General features: G+C 39.4%; 1 protein-coding gene and 1 long non-coding RNA gene across 5 annotated transcripts in view; one reads left to right on the top strand and one right to left on the bottom strand.

The window, feature by feature from the left end:
• Nucleotides 1–19,620, top strand: part of Orc5 (origin recognition complex subunit 5) — a 54,099-nt gene that overhangs the window by 29,274 nt on the left and 5,205 nt on the right. Inside the window, exons 12-13 of one of the 2 annotated variants that reach the window (XM_050139699.1) lie at nucleotides 1,310–1,420; nucleotides 16,028–16,140. In XM_050139699.1, coding sequence (XP_049995656.1) covers nucleotides 1,310–1,420; nucleotides 16,028–16,140 — 224 coding nt within the window. Of the gene's footprint in view, nucleotides 1–1,309; nucleotides 1,421–1,715; nucleotides 4,964–16,027; nucleotides 16,141–19,620 lie in introns of those variants that run through there. The other variant, XM_050139700.1, reaches the window with a different exon arrangement.
• Nucleotides 5,080–19,620, bottom strand: part of LOC126500078 (uncharacterized) — a 30,303-nt gene continuing 15,762 nt past the window's right edge. For all 3 annotated transcript variants that reach the window (XR_007591245.1, XR_007591244.1, XR_007591246.1), the window contains 2 exons: nucleotides 10,464–10,656; nucleotides 5,080–6,641 (listed from right to left, as the gene is read on the bottom strand). This is a non-coding gene — a long non-coding RNA (uncharacterized lncRNA). The remainder of the gene's footprint in view (nucleotides 6,642–10,463; nucleotides 10,657–19,620) is intronic.

Genomic DNA, 19,620 nt, shown 5'->3' with positions numbered 1-19,620 from the left:
TAATTAAGGAAATAAAAATCTTTATTATTTTCTTACCATTATTTCTCAGTATATAAGTATCAAGTTAGTTTATTTTCGGGTCGTTTCATTTTAAAATACTTGATTTTCAGAATTACTGTTTGACACGCTTCTCAATTACTGGTGCTTTCAGGACTTTAAGAAGCAAAAACTAACTTTACTATCTTTTGCCTTTCATTGTTACTGCTATAAAAAGGTCTGCTCCCTTTTCTTTTTTGATGTCTGTATTCTCTACTCTTCATCAGTTTGCTTCCTTTGTTATTGTTGTGCTGGAGTGTATCTGGGATTAAATTTCTTTTTATCTTGAATTAGTTTTGCTTCTGACCATTAACTTTTCACATGTTGCCACTTCTCCCTTTATCTGTCTTCTTGAGACACTGTGTAGATACATTAGACATTGTCCTTTTCAAAGCCATTTGCATTCTTCGTTTCCTTTGGTCTTTGAATACTTTATCCCAAGGGTAATTTTTTCAGTCCATCTTTTCTTCGGTTTTGAGGAAATTCAATTATTTCACCACCTCTTCATAGTTTGTACCATGATCCGATTCTGGGCCTACACCAAAGCCTTCAATTCTGCTCCCTACTCTCTTGAACTCATAGGCAAGCAATTAGAATGTGTGAGTATTTTTACAAATCAGTTACAAAATGGCAAAAGGGTAAATGGTGCAAAAAGAAATTTGAATACTAACAAGCGTGGCACAATTCCTGTCTTCACTGATGCGGTGCAGACATAACAACAGTAAGACGTTTACACGCCTGCACATGTCCTACTGCCACCCTTCGCCTGTGCTCCTGTAAGTAGTAACAGTGAAAGTCACTGAGTTAACACAATTACAGGTGTAAAGGAAGCTAGATAGGAAGAGAGGATCCGCAGGTGTGGGAGGTGTGAAAATGATTAACATGCATTAACTGTGTATTAAAATGTTATAACAAAACCCATTATTTTGTATAGTTAATGGGTGCTAATAAACACAGCAAAAACATAAATCATGCCGGGCGGTGGTGGCGCACGCCTTTAATCCCAGCACTCGGCAGGCAGAAGCAGGTGAATCTCTGTGAGTTCGAGGCCAGCCTGGTCTAGAAAAACTAGTTTCAGGACAGGAACCAAAAAGCTATGGAGAAACCCTGTCTCGAAAACTTAAAAAAAAAAAAAAGAAACATAAATCATGATATTGGGCAATGTTAAATTTGTTGGTATATTTGAGAGAAAAGGTATATTACTACTGGGAATTGATAGTGTAGAAGACATATGGTATGGTATAAAGAGTTTCATCCTCTCTTTTCTTTACAGACAAGCAATCACCTCCTTGGGCCCAAGCCATTCCCACTGGACAGGCTGTTAGCAATACTGTATAGCATCGTGGACAGCAGAGTGCCTCCAACCGCACACGTCTTCTCCCAGGTAGGCCTCATCCTGGGGTCTTCCCGCCATGTCCAGTCGGTTCTGCAGCTGGTGTGGGTGGTGCAAGTCTGTAAATGTTAATATTTTAACTGGACAGTGAATATTGCTGTTAGTGAGTACTGTTGGCCCCTTCGTGTGGCCTGGTTTGGGGTTCACTGATTCAACCAGCTACAGTCAGAAAAAGAAGACAGTGACTTGTTTGTATACTGAGCATGTGCAGGCCCTTGTTCCTACTCAGTACAAAACGTAGTGTAATATCTGATCCTTGCATTGACACTAAGTTATTTTTGATAAGGAATAGAGAAGAGATTTAAAGTATCCTGAAGATGGGTTCACTCTATGTACGTACATACTATTTCATACATGGGACTTGCGTGTCCTCAGCTTCGACAACTATGGGGTCCTTCAGCCAAGCCTCCTGAGGATGCCGAGGGGCAGCTGTATTGAGAATTCCAAACCCAGACCCCTTGGGGGTAACACAGAATGTACAAGTATAACTAATGTTAAAAGCAATTTAATGTTTCTCGTTCTTTTTCTGTTTTTAGTAAAGTAATTTTAAAAAAAATCACTGCTGATTAAACAAGCATCTGATTAAATTCATGAGTTATAATATGTAAGCATTGGTTTAATGAAAACATTATAAGTGTGTATGAAAGTGTTCTATAATATCTTTATTTCTCATAAGTATACTTTTCAGGCTGATATACCCTTTTTGTTATTTGGTCTGTTCTCCAGAATTAACTCAACTTTTAGTATTTCACCAGGTGGCAGAATAAACCCAGAAGTAGAAGTTGAAGATTTGGTTTTGGGAAGTAGTTATAGTGTCTTTTTTTCTTTTTTCCATTGAAGTTTAAAGAAAATTCCATAAGTATAGTCATACTAGATGTCTTAAATGATTCAGAAAGACTTGGCGTGTCAAGATGATGTAACTAGGTCTCAGAGTAGTCATATCCGAGATGCGGTGGTCAGTTTGTTTTATGGCTGATAATGTGTAAATAATTATTTATATCAAAGTTACTTCACTATGAATTTGATCTCGGAATGGAGGTCACACTTTGGAACCTGTGATGATGGCTTTTAATTCATTAAAGAATCTTAAAGTTCCATCGCGATAAAGTCGGCATTTATAGACAGTTTGCATGTACAGCGTGTGTGCAGTAGGACAAAGGTGTTCTAGCCAGTTATGTGCTGTGGATATTGTCAGGTGCTGATAATTTTAAAAGGCTGGGTCAGTGCCTTCCTGCTTGATATTCTGTGGAGACGAGGTCTTGCTGTGCTGAGTGCACCCCAATCCTGTTGTCTTTTCCTGAGTGCCACACATGTCCTGGTGCCACACATGTCCTGGCGCCACACACGTCCTGGTGCCTGCCACATATGTCCTAGTGCCGCACATGTCCTAGTGCCACACACGTCCTGGTGCCACACATGTCCTGGTGTCACACATGCTCAGTTTTTCTTACTGCTAGTGACTGTCTGCACACAACACACACAGGAGCTACAGTGACTGAAATAAACACTGGGAGCTGTTACATTTAAACAAATTCACCTTAGATTGAAGAGAGGTTGGAGAAAGATGACTCCAAACAGAAAAGAATCACGATGGTGTGTGTGTGTGTGTGAGAGATTATCATTCTTAGATGTCCCCAAATTACCTTTTGAAAAGTGAACAAGGATAATTAGGGCTGAATTTTTAAAAATTTTGGGGGAGTTTGCAACTTTTTTCTTGGGGGTGCATAAAATAAAATTAAAAGGCTGTGAGTACTTGGCACTGCTTTTGAGAGGCTTAAAGCAGCAAACAATTCCTTCTGCACATCACTGTAACCGTGGTGTGTGCTGCTGTTCACAGTGCTACCCCACCCACCTCCCGCACGGCACACACCTCAGACTGTGCCTCAAGAAGCTAGTTTAGAAATAGACTTGTTTAGAAATAGACTTCTCAAGATTTTTACTATCTAAGGAAAAATCAAACAGTTACAGTTAGAGGTCTCTGATACAAGATTTATCAACTTTTCTGGGTTTTGGCAGCGCTAACCAGTGCACACCAGTCTTTGTGTGTGCGTTACTGGGACTGATACACTTAGAACAGCTTGGCCCGAGGTCTGTCTTTATTTGGCAAGTAAAATCCTTTTATTCTTAGGACCGCTGTGAACACTAGAGGGCAGTGTTGCCGCATTGCAGCTTCACGTTGCAGTAGGAAACCGGCTTTAACTTAGCATTGCTGCTGATACTTAAAAAAAAAAAGATTTAAATTTTTTCCACATTTGGTTTGTTTGAGTGAAGGCAGAATGACTTGAAGAAATTTAGTATGTGCTGTGTGTGCTCATGCATGAATACCTTTCATGTAAAGTATGATTGGTAAGGAATGAGGTTGCTTGTCCATATGAAACAATACTACTTTTCGGTTTATTATCTTAAAGATTTGTCTTATAGTAAGATGCTATCTTGTAGCTTGGTTTAACACTTTATATATAAAAGTGTTCATATAACAATTGATCATTTATGGTATATACATTTAAAGTTATCACAAAAATTATTTTTATTTCATTTAAATTATTTCTATATTGAAACTATAAATATAATGTCTTAAGGGAGATTTTTTGAGATCTGAGGAAAATTCATAATTGATGATCTGAGAATAAGTTATTGTCTTGGGTATTCTGGGTCCACTCCCTGATGCTTTCGTGTCTAGATGAGCAGACAGTAGTAGCAGCCCCTGAACGTCTTAGAATAGTTTAGCTAGACTGAACTTTAAGAACATTTTAGATATTAGTCACACCTAATTTTTATCCTTATATACCTTTAATCCTTGTCAGGAGTCTGTTTTAAAGTTTTCTCTAAGGTCTGTGGGCTTTCCCTGGGTGAATGCTGTGGCCGACACACTTGCCCTGGGATATTTCTTATATTCTCCTTCTCTCTGCTACACGAGTGTGTGTGTGTGTGTGTGTGTGTGTGTGTGTGTGTGTGCAAACACAGCAAACACGTAAAGGCTACAGGTATCACCTTCACATTGTGAATTGATGAGATGGGACCTTTGGAAACCACCTTCAAACATAAAATATGCTTATCATTTTCCAGAAGCATATTAAGTCCACATTATGATTCTTTAATGTGTTTATTTTCTGCCCCTTGTTTGAGGAAAAATGATGAACTTGTTTGAAAAATTTCAAATACTTTGTTTTTTAAAGCAGGATTCAAGTACAGTTCTTTGCGTTTCTCACGTGTCCCAGTTACTTTAAAATATTAAGCCATGTTGCTTTGTTTTTTCCACAAAGGACGGCATTGCTAGTTTATTTCTGAAATCATTGGTACCAAGCTGTAAGGTGATTTTGAAGAGGAAATTTTTTAAGAAGTAGAGACATTGAATTGTACATGCTTACATAATTTTAGAAAAAAATTAAAGGAACTTATTATGATGCTTTCATGTAATTGTTTAACATGACAATTATTTCATCATTGTAAAGATTTGCTAGGAATAAATAGCGAGAAACTGTTGAAAGGTGAGGAAGCAAACATAATCGTTATGAAACGGTTGTATTTTCAGTCATATGCAATTTCTGGGTGATTTCATATTTAGTTATACAGGACTTAATAAAAATATTTAAAATCCCCTGTACATTTAATTTACTTATGTGAAATATTAATGAAAACATTTTGGAGCATAAGTTACTATACAAATTTTATTTCTTAAAATAGATGTTTCTACTTTCTCTGTTTTTAATTGACATTATCCTATGTAACAGGATATATTTGCATTTATTTGCTTTTTTATTAAAAGCATAATCTTTTCTCTCACCTGTTGGATTAATTGTATGTAAATAACCTTAACATTTCTTCTCATCTGACTTGTTTTATTAGCTAGGTAGGAGCTCAGGAAGCAGAGTGGTGTTTTCCTTTTTATCAGCAGCATATGTGAAGCAGATGCTCCCTCCTCTGCTCACCGTAACTGCGAGGGAGGACTCCGCTCTTAGAGGAGCTAGCATGTTGTTTTACTAAATCCAGAGTTTTGACATTTTCCTTCAAAGACAGATAGACACCCATTGTATTTACTTCACTTTCTGTTTTTTAGAGGTGGGAGTTGTTTAATACATTTTTCAGTCCTGAAGCATGTAAAGTTTATTTTAATTGAATTAGATTTCAAAGTCAGTACTTTGCTTGTAATTGAATTTTGTTTGTTTAAAATTCTGTCTCATAGATATTTGTGTCAGCTACACTTCACTGTGTTGTATAAACAATAAAGAGGAAATAAGTGTGTCTGTGGCTTCCACAGCCTTATGTGCTCTAGTGGAGACAGTTGTGTTTATCTGAGAGCACAGTGGAGCTGAAGGGTGTGGCCCTGAACCTGCGTGCTCTGTGGGGCTCACACACTGAGGTGAATTTGGAACTGTACTTCTCCTCTGACTTCAGTAATCCTCGATACTTGTAACTTAGACTTACGAGTCTCCAGGAGGTGAAGATCTGCTGGGTTTGTCCTCTGACGTGCCCTGAATTCAGTGCTGGGGGCATGACTGGGGACTGTGGTGGAGCTACATTTTGGTAATTCTCTTTTAAATTTAATTATGTCTAACAAATTCTGTTGATACTTGGAGCTCTTAAATTATATGTAATAAATTATAAACAATATAGAAATACAAACAGTATGCTTTTCATGGTCTATTATGCAATTGATAGCCTCCCTTACAAAGCTGCATTGCTGTTTAACATAGCTCAGAATAAAATTTAGACTCTTGACCTCATTGGCAATGTTTCAGATGTCTTTAGGAAGTGATTCTGTTTGGTACTAGACGACTGTAAACCTCTCTTTGTCAGTGCTCCACTTCACCCGACTTGTGCAGTGTTCCACGTCTCAGGAATACCTCACTCAAGTGCTCGATGCTATTCACGTGAATTTACGTAAATCACAAAAAATCTAAAACGCTAACATTTCCTAATCTTACTATATCCCCCCACCCCGAGCCCCAGTAGATTTGTGTGGCATTCCACTTCATACAGGGTAATGGAGAGGCTTAGCAGCAGGGATGCGGTTTGAAAGAGGGTGGCTCTTCTGCCTCCTCTGGGGTAGCATCATTGGAAGGGTGGAGCTGCACTCTGCTGGGCAGGAACAAGGCTGCTTTTCTCGTCTTCATTTGTAAAGAGCCGCACTTCCCACTCTTCTATGTTCCTTCAGCATAACCGCTTTAGCCTCGTGGATGCGGCAGTCTGCTCAGGGTGTTTTTACTGATCCCTAGAAAAGTAGAGCCATTGCTCAGGGGGGACATGGAACATGCTGCCTAAGGGAAGAAAAGCATCGCATAAATTATACTCCCCACTTTTGTGTAATTAACCGTTGGTGCCTTGTTTCTTGTAAGTGATATTTTATAACCACTTTGTTCAAAACATAGTATTCCCTCTGGTAAATATGCCAAATATGTATCCATTATTTTTATCTGGTGGGGGATGTATGCAACAAAGATAGATTTTTTTTTTGATCATGGTAGATTTTTGGCCGAAAACATAAAGTTTGTATGGGTATTTTCTTGTAAATGCATATTTAAGAGATTCCACACTATTGCTATAGTGACTGTATAGGCAAATCTACATTAGAACTAGTCAGGGGAAAAATTACTGGTGATAATCTCTACTGTGGAAATGTGCACTACATTTTAAAGTACTTGTAAACGTGTGATTGAAGAATTGGTGCTGCTTAAGGGAGTCTCCCGTGACAGCTCAGTATACAGCTCATTGGCGTTCTTTCTTTGGAGGCCGCACCCGGCATCTGTAGTCGACCACACAAGCTCAGTTCATAGACACGGGACTGCGGCAAACCATCCTTTCCCCTGGCCAGAACTAGGTTCTGCCCAAGTCAGGTGTCTCACCTCCAGACAGCTGGCATGTTGATGGTAAGTTGAATTCTTAGAATGGTAGGTTCTTATTGTTCAGAATAAGAAAGAGGACTTCTCCAGAATTGTCTTAAATATTCCCTGGTGTTAAATGCGGCTTGCACATTGATGGTGTACAGACTATGTATTTATACCCTTATCTTCTTATATGCCTGCATCTCAAGTTCTCCATCCAATGTGATGGCTGAATTTGAATTGATCTGAATATCACAAATATACCTTATACTGGTATAACAAATCGGATCATTCCCTAAAGCTTTTCTGTGGAGTTTCAGCCTTAAATCTTAAAACTAGTCATAAAAATAACCACATTTGCACGTTAAAAAAATTAAAGTAAAACTAGTAATCTCTTTACCGTCTGCCTACTAAGTGTGTTGTGTGTGTGTTAACGTGACACACAGCTAGGAAAAAATTAATATGATGTTTCTAGATTTTACTTTAGCAAATGGAGAAATAACTTTTGATGGTTTTTTTTAATCCTATTTAATTGACCCTATGCAATATTCTTTTTCTCCTAAATATTAAATATACATTATTCTTTTTACCACAGTTACCATTGTTTTGGGTCATTGGCTTCATCAGATCTTGGCCCTGCACCAGCTCCTCTCTGGGCTCTTTGTCTAGAGGCTCTTTCTAATAAAGGCCCCAGTTTGGTCTTTTTTTCTTCTTTTTCTCTTCTTTGTAATGAGTTACATTATCTAACAAACCAACTCTCCATTGGATGGCCTTTCCTGTAAGGCCCTGCTCAGTCTAACCCCGGATTTGCCACTCTGTTTCCCCTCCATCCTTGTCACTGTAAACTGTTTCTGAAGTCACACTAACTTCCCTGTCTTTGTCTTGCTGCATGTGGTGTTGTCGCTGCTGATGCCTCATGGTCTGTCTCCTTACTTTGGGACATCTCAGTAAGTCCACACTTAGCCCCTTCTCTAGAATCAGATACCTGTGTTCATTCAGATCATTAAAAGAACACTCACCTCCCACTAACTGCTGCCATTTCGTGTGTATTTTTCTCCAGCTTCCCTGAATGTGTACAATTTTTCATACCCAGTGTCCCTAAATGAATGACTTCCTATTCTCCTTTTCTGGACTTAGGATCCTTCTAGCCACTAAAGATTCTCAACCATTTCCAAAAATGCAAGCCAGTTCTTTTAGTTCTATTGTATAAAAATACATATTTTGTTTTGTTTTGTTTTGTTTTGTTATCTGAGCATGCTTCTCCTTTTGGAGGTAAAACAAAGAAACAAAGCCAGCAGTGACAGTTTCAAACTGAACTGCCCTGATAGTATTTGCTATTTGCCCATCTCTTCCTATTGCTTCCATCCACCCCCTCCCCCCACCCCCTGTGTGTGTGTAAAAGTCTAAGCCAAACAACTAATTTATGACACAAACCACCACAACAGTTATGGTATTTGCTGAGTTGTGTGGAACTCACATACTGACACTTCGTGTTAAGTTTATTTAAATAATTTAATATGTTGTGGATCATACAGCTTTTCCAGAACAGCTAGAATATGGAGTATTTCATAAATCAGTTGACCTATATACCATCCTATAAAAGTACAAAAATAATGAGCCTGTTAAAAATTAATTACAGTTGTAAATTGATTTCCCTTTGTTGGCAGAAAGAAGAGTTTGTTAGCCCAGGAACAGGTTCACACTGTTTTTACATTAAGATTTCCAGCTGAGGCTTGTTAGTGACTGTCTCTCAGATTATGAAAAAAAAAATCCTCACTGTGGTCCATGGACTCCTATTGTTAAGATACCAATAATCAGCTCATGTCCACCGTGGATGAGAACAAAGAACACAAGAATAACTACACAAATATTGTATGGCTCCATTTAAGACATAAGCCAAAAATAATCGTGTGTCTAATATATATCTGTGTATATGCAGAGAGAGATTTTCATTTTTAAATTTTCAAAGGAGCTAGTTAAAGGGAAAGATTATATATTTTAGTTTTTTAATAGTAAATATTTTAGGTTTAGTTGGCACATAATTCTGCATATTCATGAGCTATAGTGTAGTAATTCGTGTGTACAGTGTATAATCCAGGCAGTCAGCATCTGTTTCCTGCATGCTGGCATTTATCTGTGTTAGGAACCTTTGTATGCGTCTCTCCCTGTTCATCATGAATGACCTGGTGAGATGATTAGATCCTGGTACTTGCTATGACTTTCTCTGGCCTTTCTTCCTACGATCATGTGACTTTTATTCTACATTCCACTTTTCAAAAATCAAATTTCTAGCCTTTATATATGATGAGGAACTTGCAGTATTTGTCTTTTTGAGCTTGGCTGTCCACCTAATATTCTTTAGTTCTACCCGTGACACAGCAAATAATAGACTGCTTTTAGTTTTTAATCAGATTATTTTAGGCTAATGTAGAATAAAGTAGAACAGTGCCCACATTCCAAAATAGGCAGGTGAATACTATTCATTTTATTAGCAAGATGCTTCTAATTTATAGAAATTTTTGTATATCCCTGAACTGAGGGGAAAAGACAGAATTAGCCTAGCTGTCTGTTTCTGAATCTGGACAGAGGAGCTGTTTTTCATACTTAATTAGTACTAAATTGTGTCCTAAGTACTAAGGAAATGGTGAGGCCTAGAGAAATTTAGGCGTCTGGCACAGGGGTTACAGAGAGCCCAGACAGGTGACACATTCCATTTTCCACACCACTGATGTCCCGTGGTTGCTAGTATTGGTGGGTAGTGGTCATTGCTCTTTCTGTGTCTCTATACATGCCCTTGATGCAGCCCTGAGGAATGAGTCGTTTACTTTAGGAGGCGTGAAAGAGAAGAAAAGATGAAATGGGCTAACACAGGCCTTTTTTTTTCTTAATTTCTATCAAAGGTTATATTTTTATTTTGTTTTATATGAACTAAAAATTGCAAGATACTTGTTCCACACACATTAAAAATAACTTTCAGCAGTGTTAAAATGTATCAATATCTATATATCCTAAATATAAAGATGAAGATTTTTTAAAGTATTATCCCTCAGAAAGAATATAATTTTTTAATTTATTTATTTATTAAAGATTTCTGCCTCCTCCCTGCCACCACCTCCCAATTCCCTCCCCCTACCCCAATCAACTCCCCCTCCCTCATCAGCCAAAGAGCAATCAGGGTTCCCTGCCCTGTGGGAAGTCCAAGGACCACCCACCTCCATCCAGGTCTAGTAAGGTGAGCATCCAAACTGCCTAGGCTCCCACAAAGCCAGTACGTGCATTAGGATCAAAAACCCATTGCCATTGTTCTTGAGTTCTCAGTAGTCCTCCTTGTCCGCTATGTTCAGCGAGTCCAGTTTTGACCCAGGCTTTTTCAGATCCAGGCCAGCTGGCCTTCCATAAAAGTATCTATTTTCAGATATAAATAATTCAAGGAAGTAAATTTTAAGTCTCTTCAGCACTTAACAGTTCTAAATAAAGAATATAAATTCTAATCACTCATAAATTATGTATATATTTCTCTTTTTTAATGGATAAGGAAAGTGTGGTACATTTACACAATGGAGTACTACACAGCAGAAAAATGACATCTTGAAATTTGCAGGCAAATGAATGGATCTAGAAAAATCATATTGACTGAGGTAACCCAGACCCAGAAAGACAAATATAATTGTATTCACTCATATGTGGCTTTTGGACATAAAGAAAAACTAGCCTACAATTTACAATCCCAGAGAACCTAAGAGAGGCATACATGGATCTAATCTACATGGGAAGTATGTAAAGAGAGGCCATTTGTTTGTTCCTGGCTGCCCAGAACCAAAATAACCACACTTCTGTATTAATTAAATCACTCCTTGGCCTATAGCTCTAGTTTCTTATTGGACTGGCTAGCTCTTACATCCTAAACTAACCCATCTCCATTAATCTGTGTATCACCACATGGCTGTGGCTTACCAGCAAGGTTCCATCACGGCTGTCTCTGGTGGCTACATGGCTTCCCCCTGACTCTGCCTACTCTCTATTTCTTTCTCTTCCAGCCTGGCTATACTCTGTTAAGCCATTGGGCAAAAACAGCTTCTTTATTAACCAATAAAAGCAACACATACTCAGAAAAACTTCCCCAAAGGTAGAAAAAGACTAGGTCTCCTGAGTAAATTGGGAACATAGGGATCATAGGAGAGGGTGAAGGAGAAGGGAAAAGAAGGGAGAGGAGCAGAGAAAAATATATAGCTTAATAATAACACAGGGCCCTTAAAAACAAACATTAGATGACTTAGCGAACCATTTTTCAGTAGTCACCAGCACCTAGAGCCAGACATTGCTTTGGCTAAACACTGTTAATATTTAAAGTGGTCTTGACATGAAATGCTTAATTTGAAATTTTGTTGTAAGAACTCTAAAAAGTTTCTGGTAAACCTCCATGATGGCACATTACGTAATTGTGAAACATAATTACTGTTAAGCCTCGAGGGGCTGATTGCTGATTAGGGGCTGGGAATACCCATCATCCTTTATGGTGTTCTTTCTAAGAGCTCCATGTCCTGTGAGCTAGTTCAAATTTTTCTTTTGAAAGACTTGTTTATTTTGTATGAATACACACTGCTTTGCATACAGAAACTAGAAGAGAGAATATGGTCTTTATAGCCAGAGTTACAGGTTGTGCATCGCCCAGGGTGGTATTGGGAATTGAACTCCGGATCCTCTGTCAGAGTAGCAAGTGCTCTGAACCTCCAAGCCATCTCTCTAGCGCTCAGATTTTTCTTTTCCAATTATTTTTTTTTCACAAGAAATTTTTCTTTTATTATATACTTAAATGTAAGTGGTGATTATAGTCCCTAAACAAAAATAAAATTTTTGTCATTTTGAAGGCTAGAAATAAAAGGTAAGAATTGGGGGGGGGGGCAGTCAGGGTGGGTTGCACTGTAATCCTCCTACAGTATTAAGAAATAATGTTTGACCTGCTCCAGATCTCTGACAAATCTGTGCAAACCAGTGTGGGCTCACAGCTTGGAACTGCTGACTTCCCACTTAAGATTGTATTGTATCCAAATATTAAAGAATCCTGATAAATATGGGCAAAAGATGTTGTAATTTTAAAAGATTTTTGTAGCTTTGTAGATAACTTAAAAATTTTGAAATGAAGATAAAGGTTTTTAGGGTTTCTTAGCACCTTATCAGTATTTATTTTTAGTTTGTTCAGCTTTTTTTCTGGATAATTATACATTCACCTACATTTGTGAAAGGTGATCCAGATCCTGTATTCCCATGTGCCCTTCATTAATTTCCCCTGAGAGGAACATTTTGCAAAATATCCTGCCAAAAGTATCATAATTCATCAAAAAAACTGAACAAACAAACAAACAAAAAAAGGGCCAGGTGGTGGTGCCTTTAATCCTAGAACTCGGACGACAGAGGCAGGCAGATCTCTGAGTTTGAGCCCAGCCTGGTCTATAGAGTGAGTTCCAGGAAAGCTAGGGCTACAAAGAGAAACCTTGTCTCAAAAAACAACAACAGCAAAAAATCAAAAGTATTACAATCAAGAAGTTGGCATTGATGCGGTCTACTGATCTTATTTCAGTTTCCCCACTGTATATATAATCATTTTCCATGTATTTGGTGCTGTTTTGCTTGTTGCTGTTTTTTGAGGGGCAGGGATGTTGTTTTTTAAAATATATGTTTTGTTTGGGTTTGGGATCAAACCCTGGGCACACTACTACCAATCTACCCCTCCAACCCTTATCTCTATTCATTCATCTTTATGTACATCTTTGTGTCTTTGGTTAAGGAAAATTTTCCCTCTGTAGCTCTGCATATTTATCACCACAATCAAGGTACAAACCATTTTCATCATCATAAGGGTCTGCCTACCCTATTTTCCACAGATAGCTGTTAAGTCTTCCTTTTCTTCCCCGGTCTTTGGGAGCCGAGATTCCCCTTTCATGCTGCAGTAGTGTGTGCAGGTGTATGTGCTTTTGCATATGTATGCAGGTGTGATTGCCAGAAGTTGGTGTTAGGCATCTTCCTCTGTCAGTCTTTCTTACTTTCTGAGGCAAGATCTCTCTCCAGTTGACTGGACTGGCTGGCCATCGATCTCTTGGGATCCACCTGTCTTTACGTTCCCCAGAGATGGGATTGTAGGTGCATATTGCTGTGGCAGCTTTTTCTGTGGGTGCTGGAGAATACTAACTAGGTCTCAGGTCCTTTATGCTTGTTAAGCTTGTGTACCCATTGAGCTGTCTCCCCAGTGCTTTGTTTTAATTGCTTAGTACTCTATGACGTGCCAGGCCCACGGTTTAAATATTAGCTTATTGGGCATACAAGTTATTCAAGTGTTTTAGTTTGGAAGTGGTTGGTGGAGGTTATTGTTTTGGCTCTTGTAACTGAAGCTACTCCAAAATTTGGTGTGCAGGGTTTTATGTTTTGTAAATGGAGACTGTCCCTTTATTTTCTAGACTGCCCTTTTGTTTCCTACCCACTCAGACCCAAATAATCACACAAAACTATATTAATTACAGCACTGTTTGGCCAATGGCTCAGGCATGCTTCTTAAATTAACCTATTTCTATTCATCTGTGTATTGCCATGAGGCTATGGCTTACAAGTAAGGGTCTGGTGTCTTTCTCCTTTGGCAGTTACATGGCATCTCTCTGACTCCACCTTCTTTCCTCTTCTATTTTTGCTTGGAATTTCTGCCTTTCTATATTCTGCCCTGCCATAGGGCAAAGCAGCTTCTTTGTTAACCAATGGTAATAGAACATATTCACAGCATGTAGAGGGGGACCCCCACATTATATATGAAGCAGTTCACTTACTCTTCCATGTAGGTCTTTATGTTTACACTTATTAAATAACATTGCTTTGAATATATGATACTGTTACATTTTGTTGTGGAATGGAATATTTGTTTAACTATGTAAAGATGTGTTGCATTTGTTTACTTTGCCTGTCGTAAGAAAAAAAGCTCAGCAGCCAATAGCTAGGCAGGAGGTATAGGTGAGACTTCTGGGCTGAGAGAATAAGTAGGAGGAATCTAGGTTTGAGAGAGACAGAGGGAGATGGTGGGAAAGAAGAAAAGGCCAGGGTCCAGCGAGCCAGACTTGGAGGAAGCAGGAAAACAGGACATGTGGGATGAAAGATTCTAAAAAGCGTTAAGGCAAAATGTGGATGAATAGAAACAGGTTAAATTTAGTTAAAAGAGTTCATGGGACAAGCCTAAGCTAAGGTCAAGCATTTATAATTAGTAAGTCTCCGTGTCATTATTTGGAGTTCCAACTCCACAGTTTTAACCAACATTAGACCCATGAGGAGGCGCTGCGTTTCCCTGCCCATCAGCTCTCTGTACTGTCTTTTCTTTTTGATGCTCAGTGCTCCTTTTAGACTTTTGTTTCAAGAATGTCCCTGGGCTTTCTTTAAAGGTAGGTCTCCCAGTGGAAGATTCTCTTAATTCCCTCTTGTTTAAGAATGTCTCTTTCCACTTCATTTGCAAGTGATAGCTTTGCCAGACACAGACTTACCAGTTTATTTCTCACCGTTGCCATCCATCCATGGGGAGATTAAGTCTGGCCATGAGTCTTGTTCCTGGCTTGCCCACCAGCAGTTCTAGACCCGACGTCCTTTCTATTGTTGGGACAAAGAGTTTCCAACGTTGTCCCTTTGTGTTGCTCCTTGAGCCTGGTGTCCTTGCATTGTCCGCTGTCCTTTCCCTTCCCAGCCTCCTTTGACCCTTACATTATATTCAGGATGCGAGTTGTGCTCAGTACAGAGAAGCAGTGTGTCTGGATCTGTCATCTAGTCGAAACTGGAAGTTTCTTCTCCTGTGGTTATTTTCCAAACGCTGTAAGACTTTCTTAGTATTTGATTCTGAAATATGTTCAGGGCAATTCAAAACTCAGTTGAATGACAAACCCTCTGTGAACCAGACTGTGGTAAAAATAGCTGGCAGTGTTCAAGTCGAGAATGTGTTGTTGTTGTTGTTGTGGGAGCTTTTCCTCCACTGGACCGAATCCTTCTAAGATGCTAATTTATAGTCCATGCACTTTCCTCTTTTACTCTTTATTGCTGGAATAGAGGCTCTATAAATCATTTTCTGCGTCTAGGAGTGTAAGGATAGGAATGGCTCTCCTGTGTATCTCCTTCTTGGGTGTCAGATCTGTCTCTGACTTCTGAAGAGCTGGATGGGAAAAGTCTCACCTCTGTCTTACGCATGCCTGTACATGTATGCTGGAGCAGAGACGCTTCCCTGTGTAGAAACATCTGCCATTTGCAGCTATCTCTAGTAAAATTTTTGCTAGTATGAAGACCTGGATTTGATCATCATCACACACATAGAAAGCAGAGCTGATGACATACATTTGTGAACTCAGAGCCTAGGAGACAGAAACAGGTAGATTCTTGGAGCTCACTAACCTACCAACCTAGCCAAACTGATGAGCCTTGGGTGCTAAGAGGAGAGACCCTGTCTTAAAAACAAAACAGAACAAAAAACTCTTGAATTTATCCTTGGCTTATATATATACACCCATGAACCTGCCCACACACAAATGATGTTTATATCAGAAAATACTATAAATGTTTTCAATCATCTCTTAACCAACTAGGCTCTTGCTGAATACTCTTCATTGGAACTAGGTTTTTAAACATGTACAAATTTAGGTATACAATTTTTAAATTAGTTGTATTCTTTGTGGATTCATTTATGTCTGTATTAGTAGCATTGTAAATAAAAGTATCACTTAATGTCATTAAATTTCTCATAAAAATATTCTTTCAATTTTAGATTACTTCCCTGGTGACTCTACAGCTGTTAACCCTGGTTGGTCATGACGATCAGCTTGATGGACCAAAATACAAATGCACAGTTTCTCTAGATTTCATCAGAGCCATTGCACGGTAAGTTTAGAGTATTTATTAATGCAAAATGTCACCATTATGCAGATGATATGATATGCTAAATAAGAATGCCCTTTCTAGTGTAATAAAAAGTCACTTAAGAGAAAAAATCATTTAAGTGCCAGGAATGAACAAGCTTCAGCATAACATCCTCTAATGAGGTTTCCAGTGATGTAGAATTAGAAGTTGTAGACAGTAGATTGGTGGCCAGAAATGAAATTATTGAAATACTTTGGAAGGTGGGATTTAAGGGATCATTGGGTACGAAAGCTCATGTGAAAGATGACACTTTGGACCGGAAGCACATCCTCTTCCCACATCTGCCATCTTCTACTCTTGGGTCACATTTTTGCTTCTTTTATGCTGACTTGACCTGTTTCTCTCTCCATTCGTGTAAGACACCTGTCTTCCAGTTCTCTTCCTTACTTCATGTAAATGGAGACCTCGCCTTCGTATCCTGGCTCCTCAGACCCAAATAATCGCACAGAAACTGTATTAATTGCAACCGTTTGGGCAATGGTTCGGGCTTCTTATTAACTAACTCTTACATCTTAAATTAACCCATTTCTATCAGTCAGTGTATTGCCACGGGGCTGTGGCTTACCGGAAAGGTTCTGGTGGTGACTTTCTCCTTCAGCAGCTACACGGTGTCTCTCTGACTCTGCCTACTCTCTTTATGTATCTCTCTTCGGATTTTCCATCTGGCTTTACTCTGCTAAGCCTTTGGCCAAAACAGCTTTATTCATTAGCCAATAAAAGCAACATATATACAGAAGGACATCCCAGGGCACCTTAACTAAAACCTGACTCTGGGTATATACCACTGCCCCTGCAGCTGCATAGCGGCAGCAGTTTCTTCTCTCCAAACCAAGTCCTTCAAGACTGTTTTGTTTGACAAGATCATTCCAGTGACCTCCATGAGGTCACTTCCATACTGCACCAGCCCCGGCTGTGAGCCTGGGTCTCCATCTGCCTCCCTGTGCTCCTGTCGGGAGTAAAGCATGCAGTTTATACTAGAGTCTTGATCTGTTTACACCACGCCTGCGAATGTCTGTGCTCCGTTCCTCCCACCACTGACAGTTCTCAGAGCTCCCTTCTCCTGGGTTCCTGGATCCTGTGGTGCTGCTGTGTCTCTCTTCTCCGCTGCCCTTGCTGAGGCTCCTTTGCCAGCCTGTTCTCCCCACCTGACCTTTAAATGGAGCCATTCCTTGAGGCCTGATCCTGGCGGCTTCCTCATAGCACACTTCTTTCCCGCGCAGTTTTAGCCATACTGCTCAGCCATCAGTAACTCCCCTGTTGTTTACAGCCATTTTTTTTTGTCACATTCTGACCTTTATTGGATATTTACAGTCTGACTCGAGACTGAACTCAGAAACTCTAACTTCTTTCCACACACAAATAACAAAAGGATTCAGCTTTTCTTCCAGTGTTTCCCGTTTCAGCAATGGTCCTATAGTCAGCCATGTTGCAGAGGTCTAGAATTTGAAGGTGATCTTACCATTTTTTCTTTTCTACCTTCTTAGAGTTTCTGTTGCTGTGACAGAACACCATGACCATAAAGCAAGTTGCGGAGGAAAGGGTTTATTTGGCTCACACTTCTGAGCACAGTTCATCACTGAAGGACACCAAGTCAGGAACTCAAACAGGGCAGGAACCTGGAGGCAGGAACTCATACAGAGATGGGGGAGAGGGGTTTCTGTTTTCCATGAGTCATTTATTGCTTTTATACCACCCAGGATCAATCAGTCATTAGGCAAAAAAATTACCCTCCATACTTACCTACGGACCAATCTGATGGAAACTTATCAGTTGAGGTTCCCTTTTCCCAGGTCACTCTAGTTTGTGTCAGTTGAGCAAAATAATGACAGCCAACCAGCAAAATAACAAGTTACTAGATTGGTCAGTAATTTATTTTCTTAGGAAAATTACTGTGCAGTTATTAAGCATTTTACTTTCGAAGGAAAAAATGTGAGGAAGAGATCGTGGTAGAGCCTAAGTGAATGAGGTCGTTCTGTAGAGTTACACGTGTGAGGAAGGGAGGGAGCAATCAGAGCACACGATGGGCACAGTTGACCCTTGCAGCTGTGCGGTGGGGTGGAAGTCACCCCAGTCCATCTCAGTTGTGTTGATTAGAAAGACGCCACTTCATAGCAGCATTGTTTGCCAGAGCCAGAGCCTGAAAACATCCTCCATGCCCCTCCACCCAAGAATGGATACAGGAAATGTGGTACATTTGCACAGTGGAGTACTACACAGCAGAAAACAATAATGACATCTTGAGATTTGCAGGCAAATGGATGGATCTAGAAAACATCATATTGAGTGAGGTAACTCAGACCCAGAAAGACAAATATCACATGTACTCACTCATAAGTGGCTTTTAGACATAAAGCAAAGAAAACCAGCCCACAATTCAGAATCCCAGACAAGATCTCCTGAGTAAATTGGGAGCATGGGGACCATGGGAAGGGTAGGGAGGGGGGCAGAGAAAAATGTATAGCTCAATAAAATCAGTAAAAAAAAAAAAAAAAAAAAAAAGAAACCATCTCCAGCAGGGATACATATATAGACAAATAACCAATGCATTAATCATAAAAATGAAGCTACAAGAGCATTCCCAGCTCCATTTTCATTTTGTTTGAATACATATCCAAAGACTAGTATACATACACACACATACATATATATATATAATTCTATAGTGTTATTTAATTTCTCATATTTATTATTTCATCCCTTCTGTTCTTTTTGCATAGAGTTTGCCTCTGTTTACTGCCTTTATAATATAGATTATAGGGAGTCAACTATTTTCTGCTATAATTATTTTTATTTGAAAAAAATCACTAGCATTTTATTAACAAAGTAATGGGTTTCATTTTGATATTTTCATATACATACCTTAATGTATGTTGTTATACTTGTTCTTACCCCACAACTCCCTCACCACTCCCTTCCACTCCCTCCCCATTACCCTGAGTTGCTAGTCCCTCCCCCACTGCTACCATGAGCCTTCTGCTTTTGTGTTCCATACGTTTACATTCATTCAATTGCATCTCTTGTTCTTCCTTCTTTCTCCCACATCAGATGTCTGTCTCCTTTATCTTAGTCCCCCTCACCGTGTGTGTGTGTGTGTGTGTGTGTGTGTGCGCGTGGTATGTGTGTGTGTGCATTTAGATGTCTGCTTATGTATACATAAAGTTAAATCATGATGTTGTGAGGTTGCTACATGGGAAATGAAACATGCAGAGAGAGAGAGAGGAGAGAGAGAGAGAGAGAGAGAGAGAGAGAGAGAGAGAGAGAGAGAGAGAGAGAGAGAGAGGGAGGTGGATGCCGCAAGCACAGGTTTAGCTTCTGTTCTTTATGCACTTAACATCCCTGATCCCACTGTCAGCAGACATTGTCTAGGCTCTTTAGAGATGCAGAACAAGTATGGGGGAGCCGCAGCATGTGTGTCTGTGTAGTCAGTGTGGTTTTGAAGAT

Source organism: Alexandromys fortis, unplaced genomic scaffold (assembly GCF_014885135.2).
Source record: "Alexandromys fortis isolate MF-2015 unplaced genomic scaffold, M_Fortis_MF-2015_v1.1 scaffold_38, whole genome shotgun sequence".
Taxonomy (NCBI): domain Eukaryota; kingdom Metazoa; phylum Chordata; class Mammalia; order Rodentia; family Cricetidae; genus Alexandromys; species Alexandromys fortis.
Note: the sequence above shows the minus strand (reverse complement) of the source record. Positions and strands in the feature narration are given on the sequence as shown.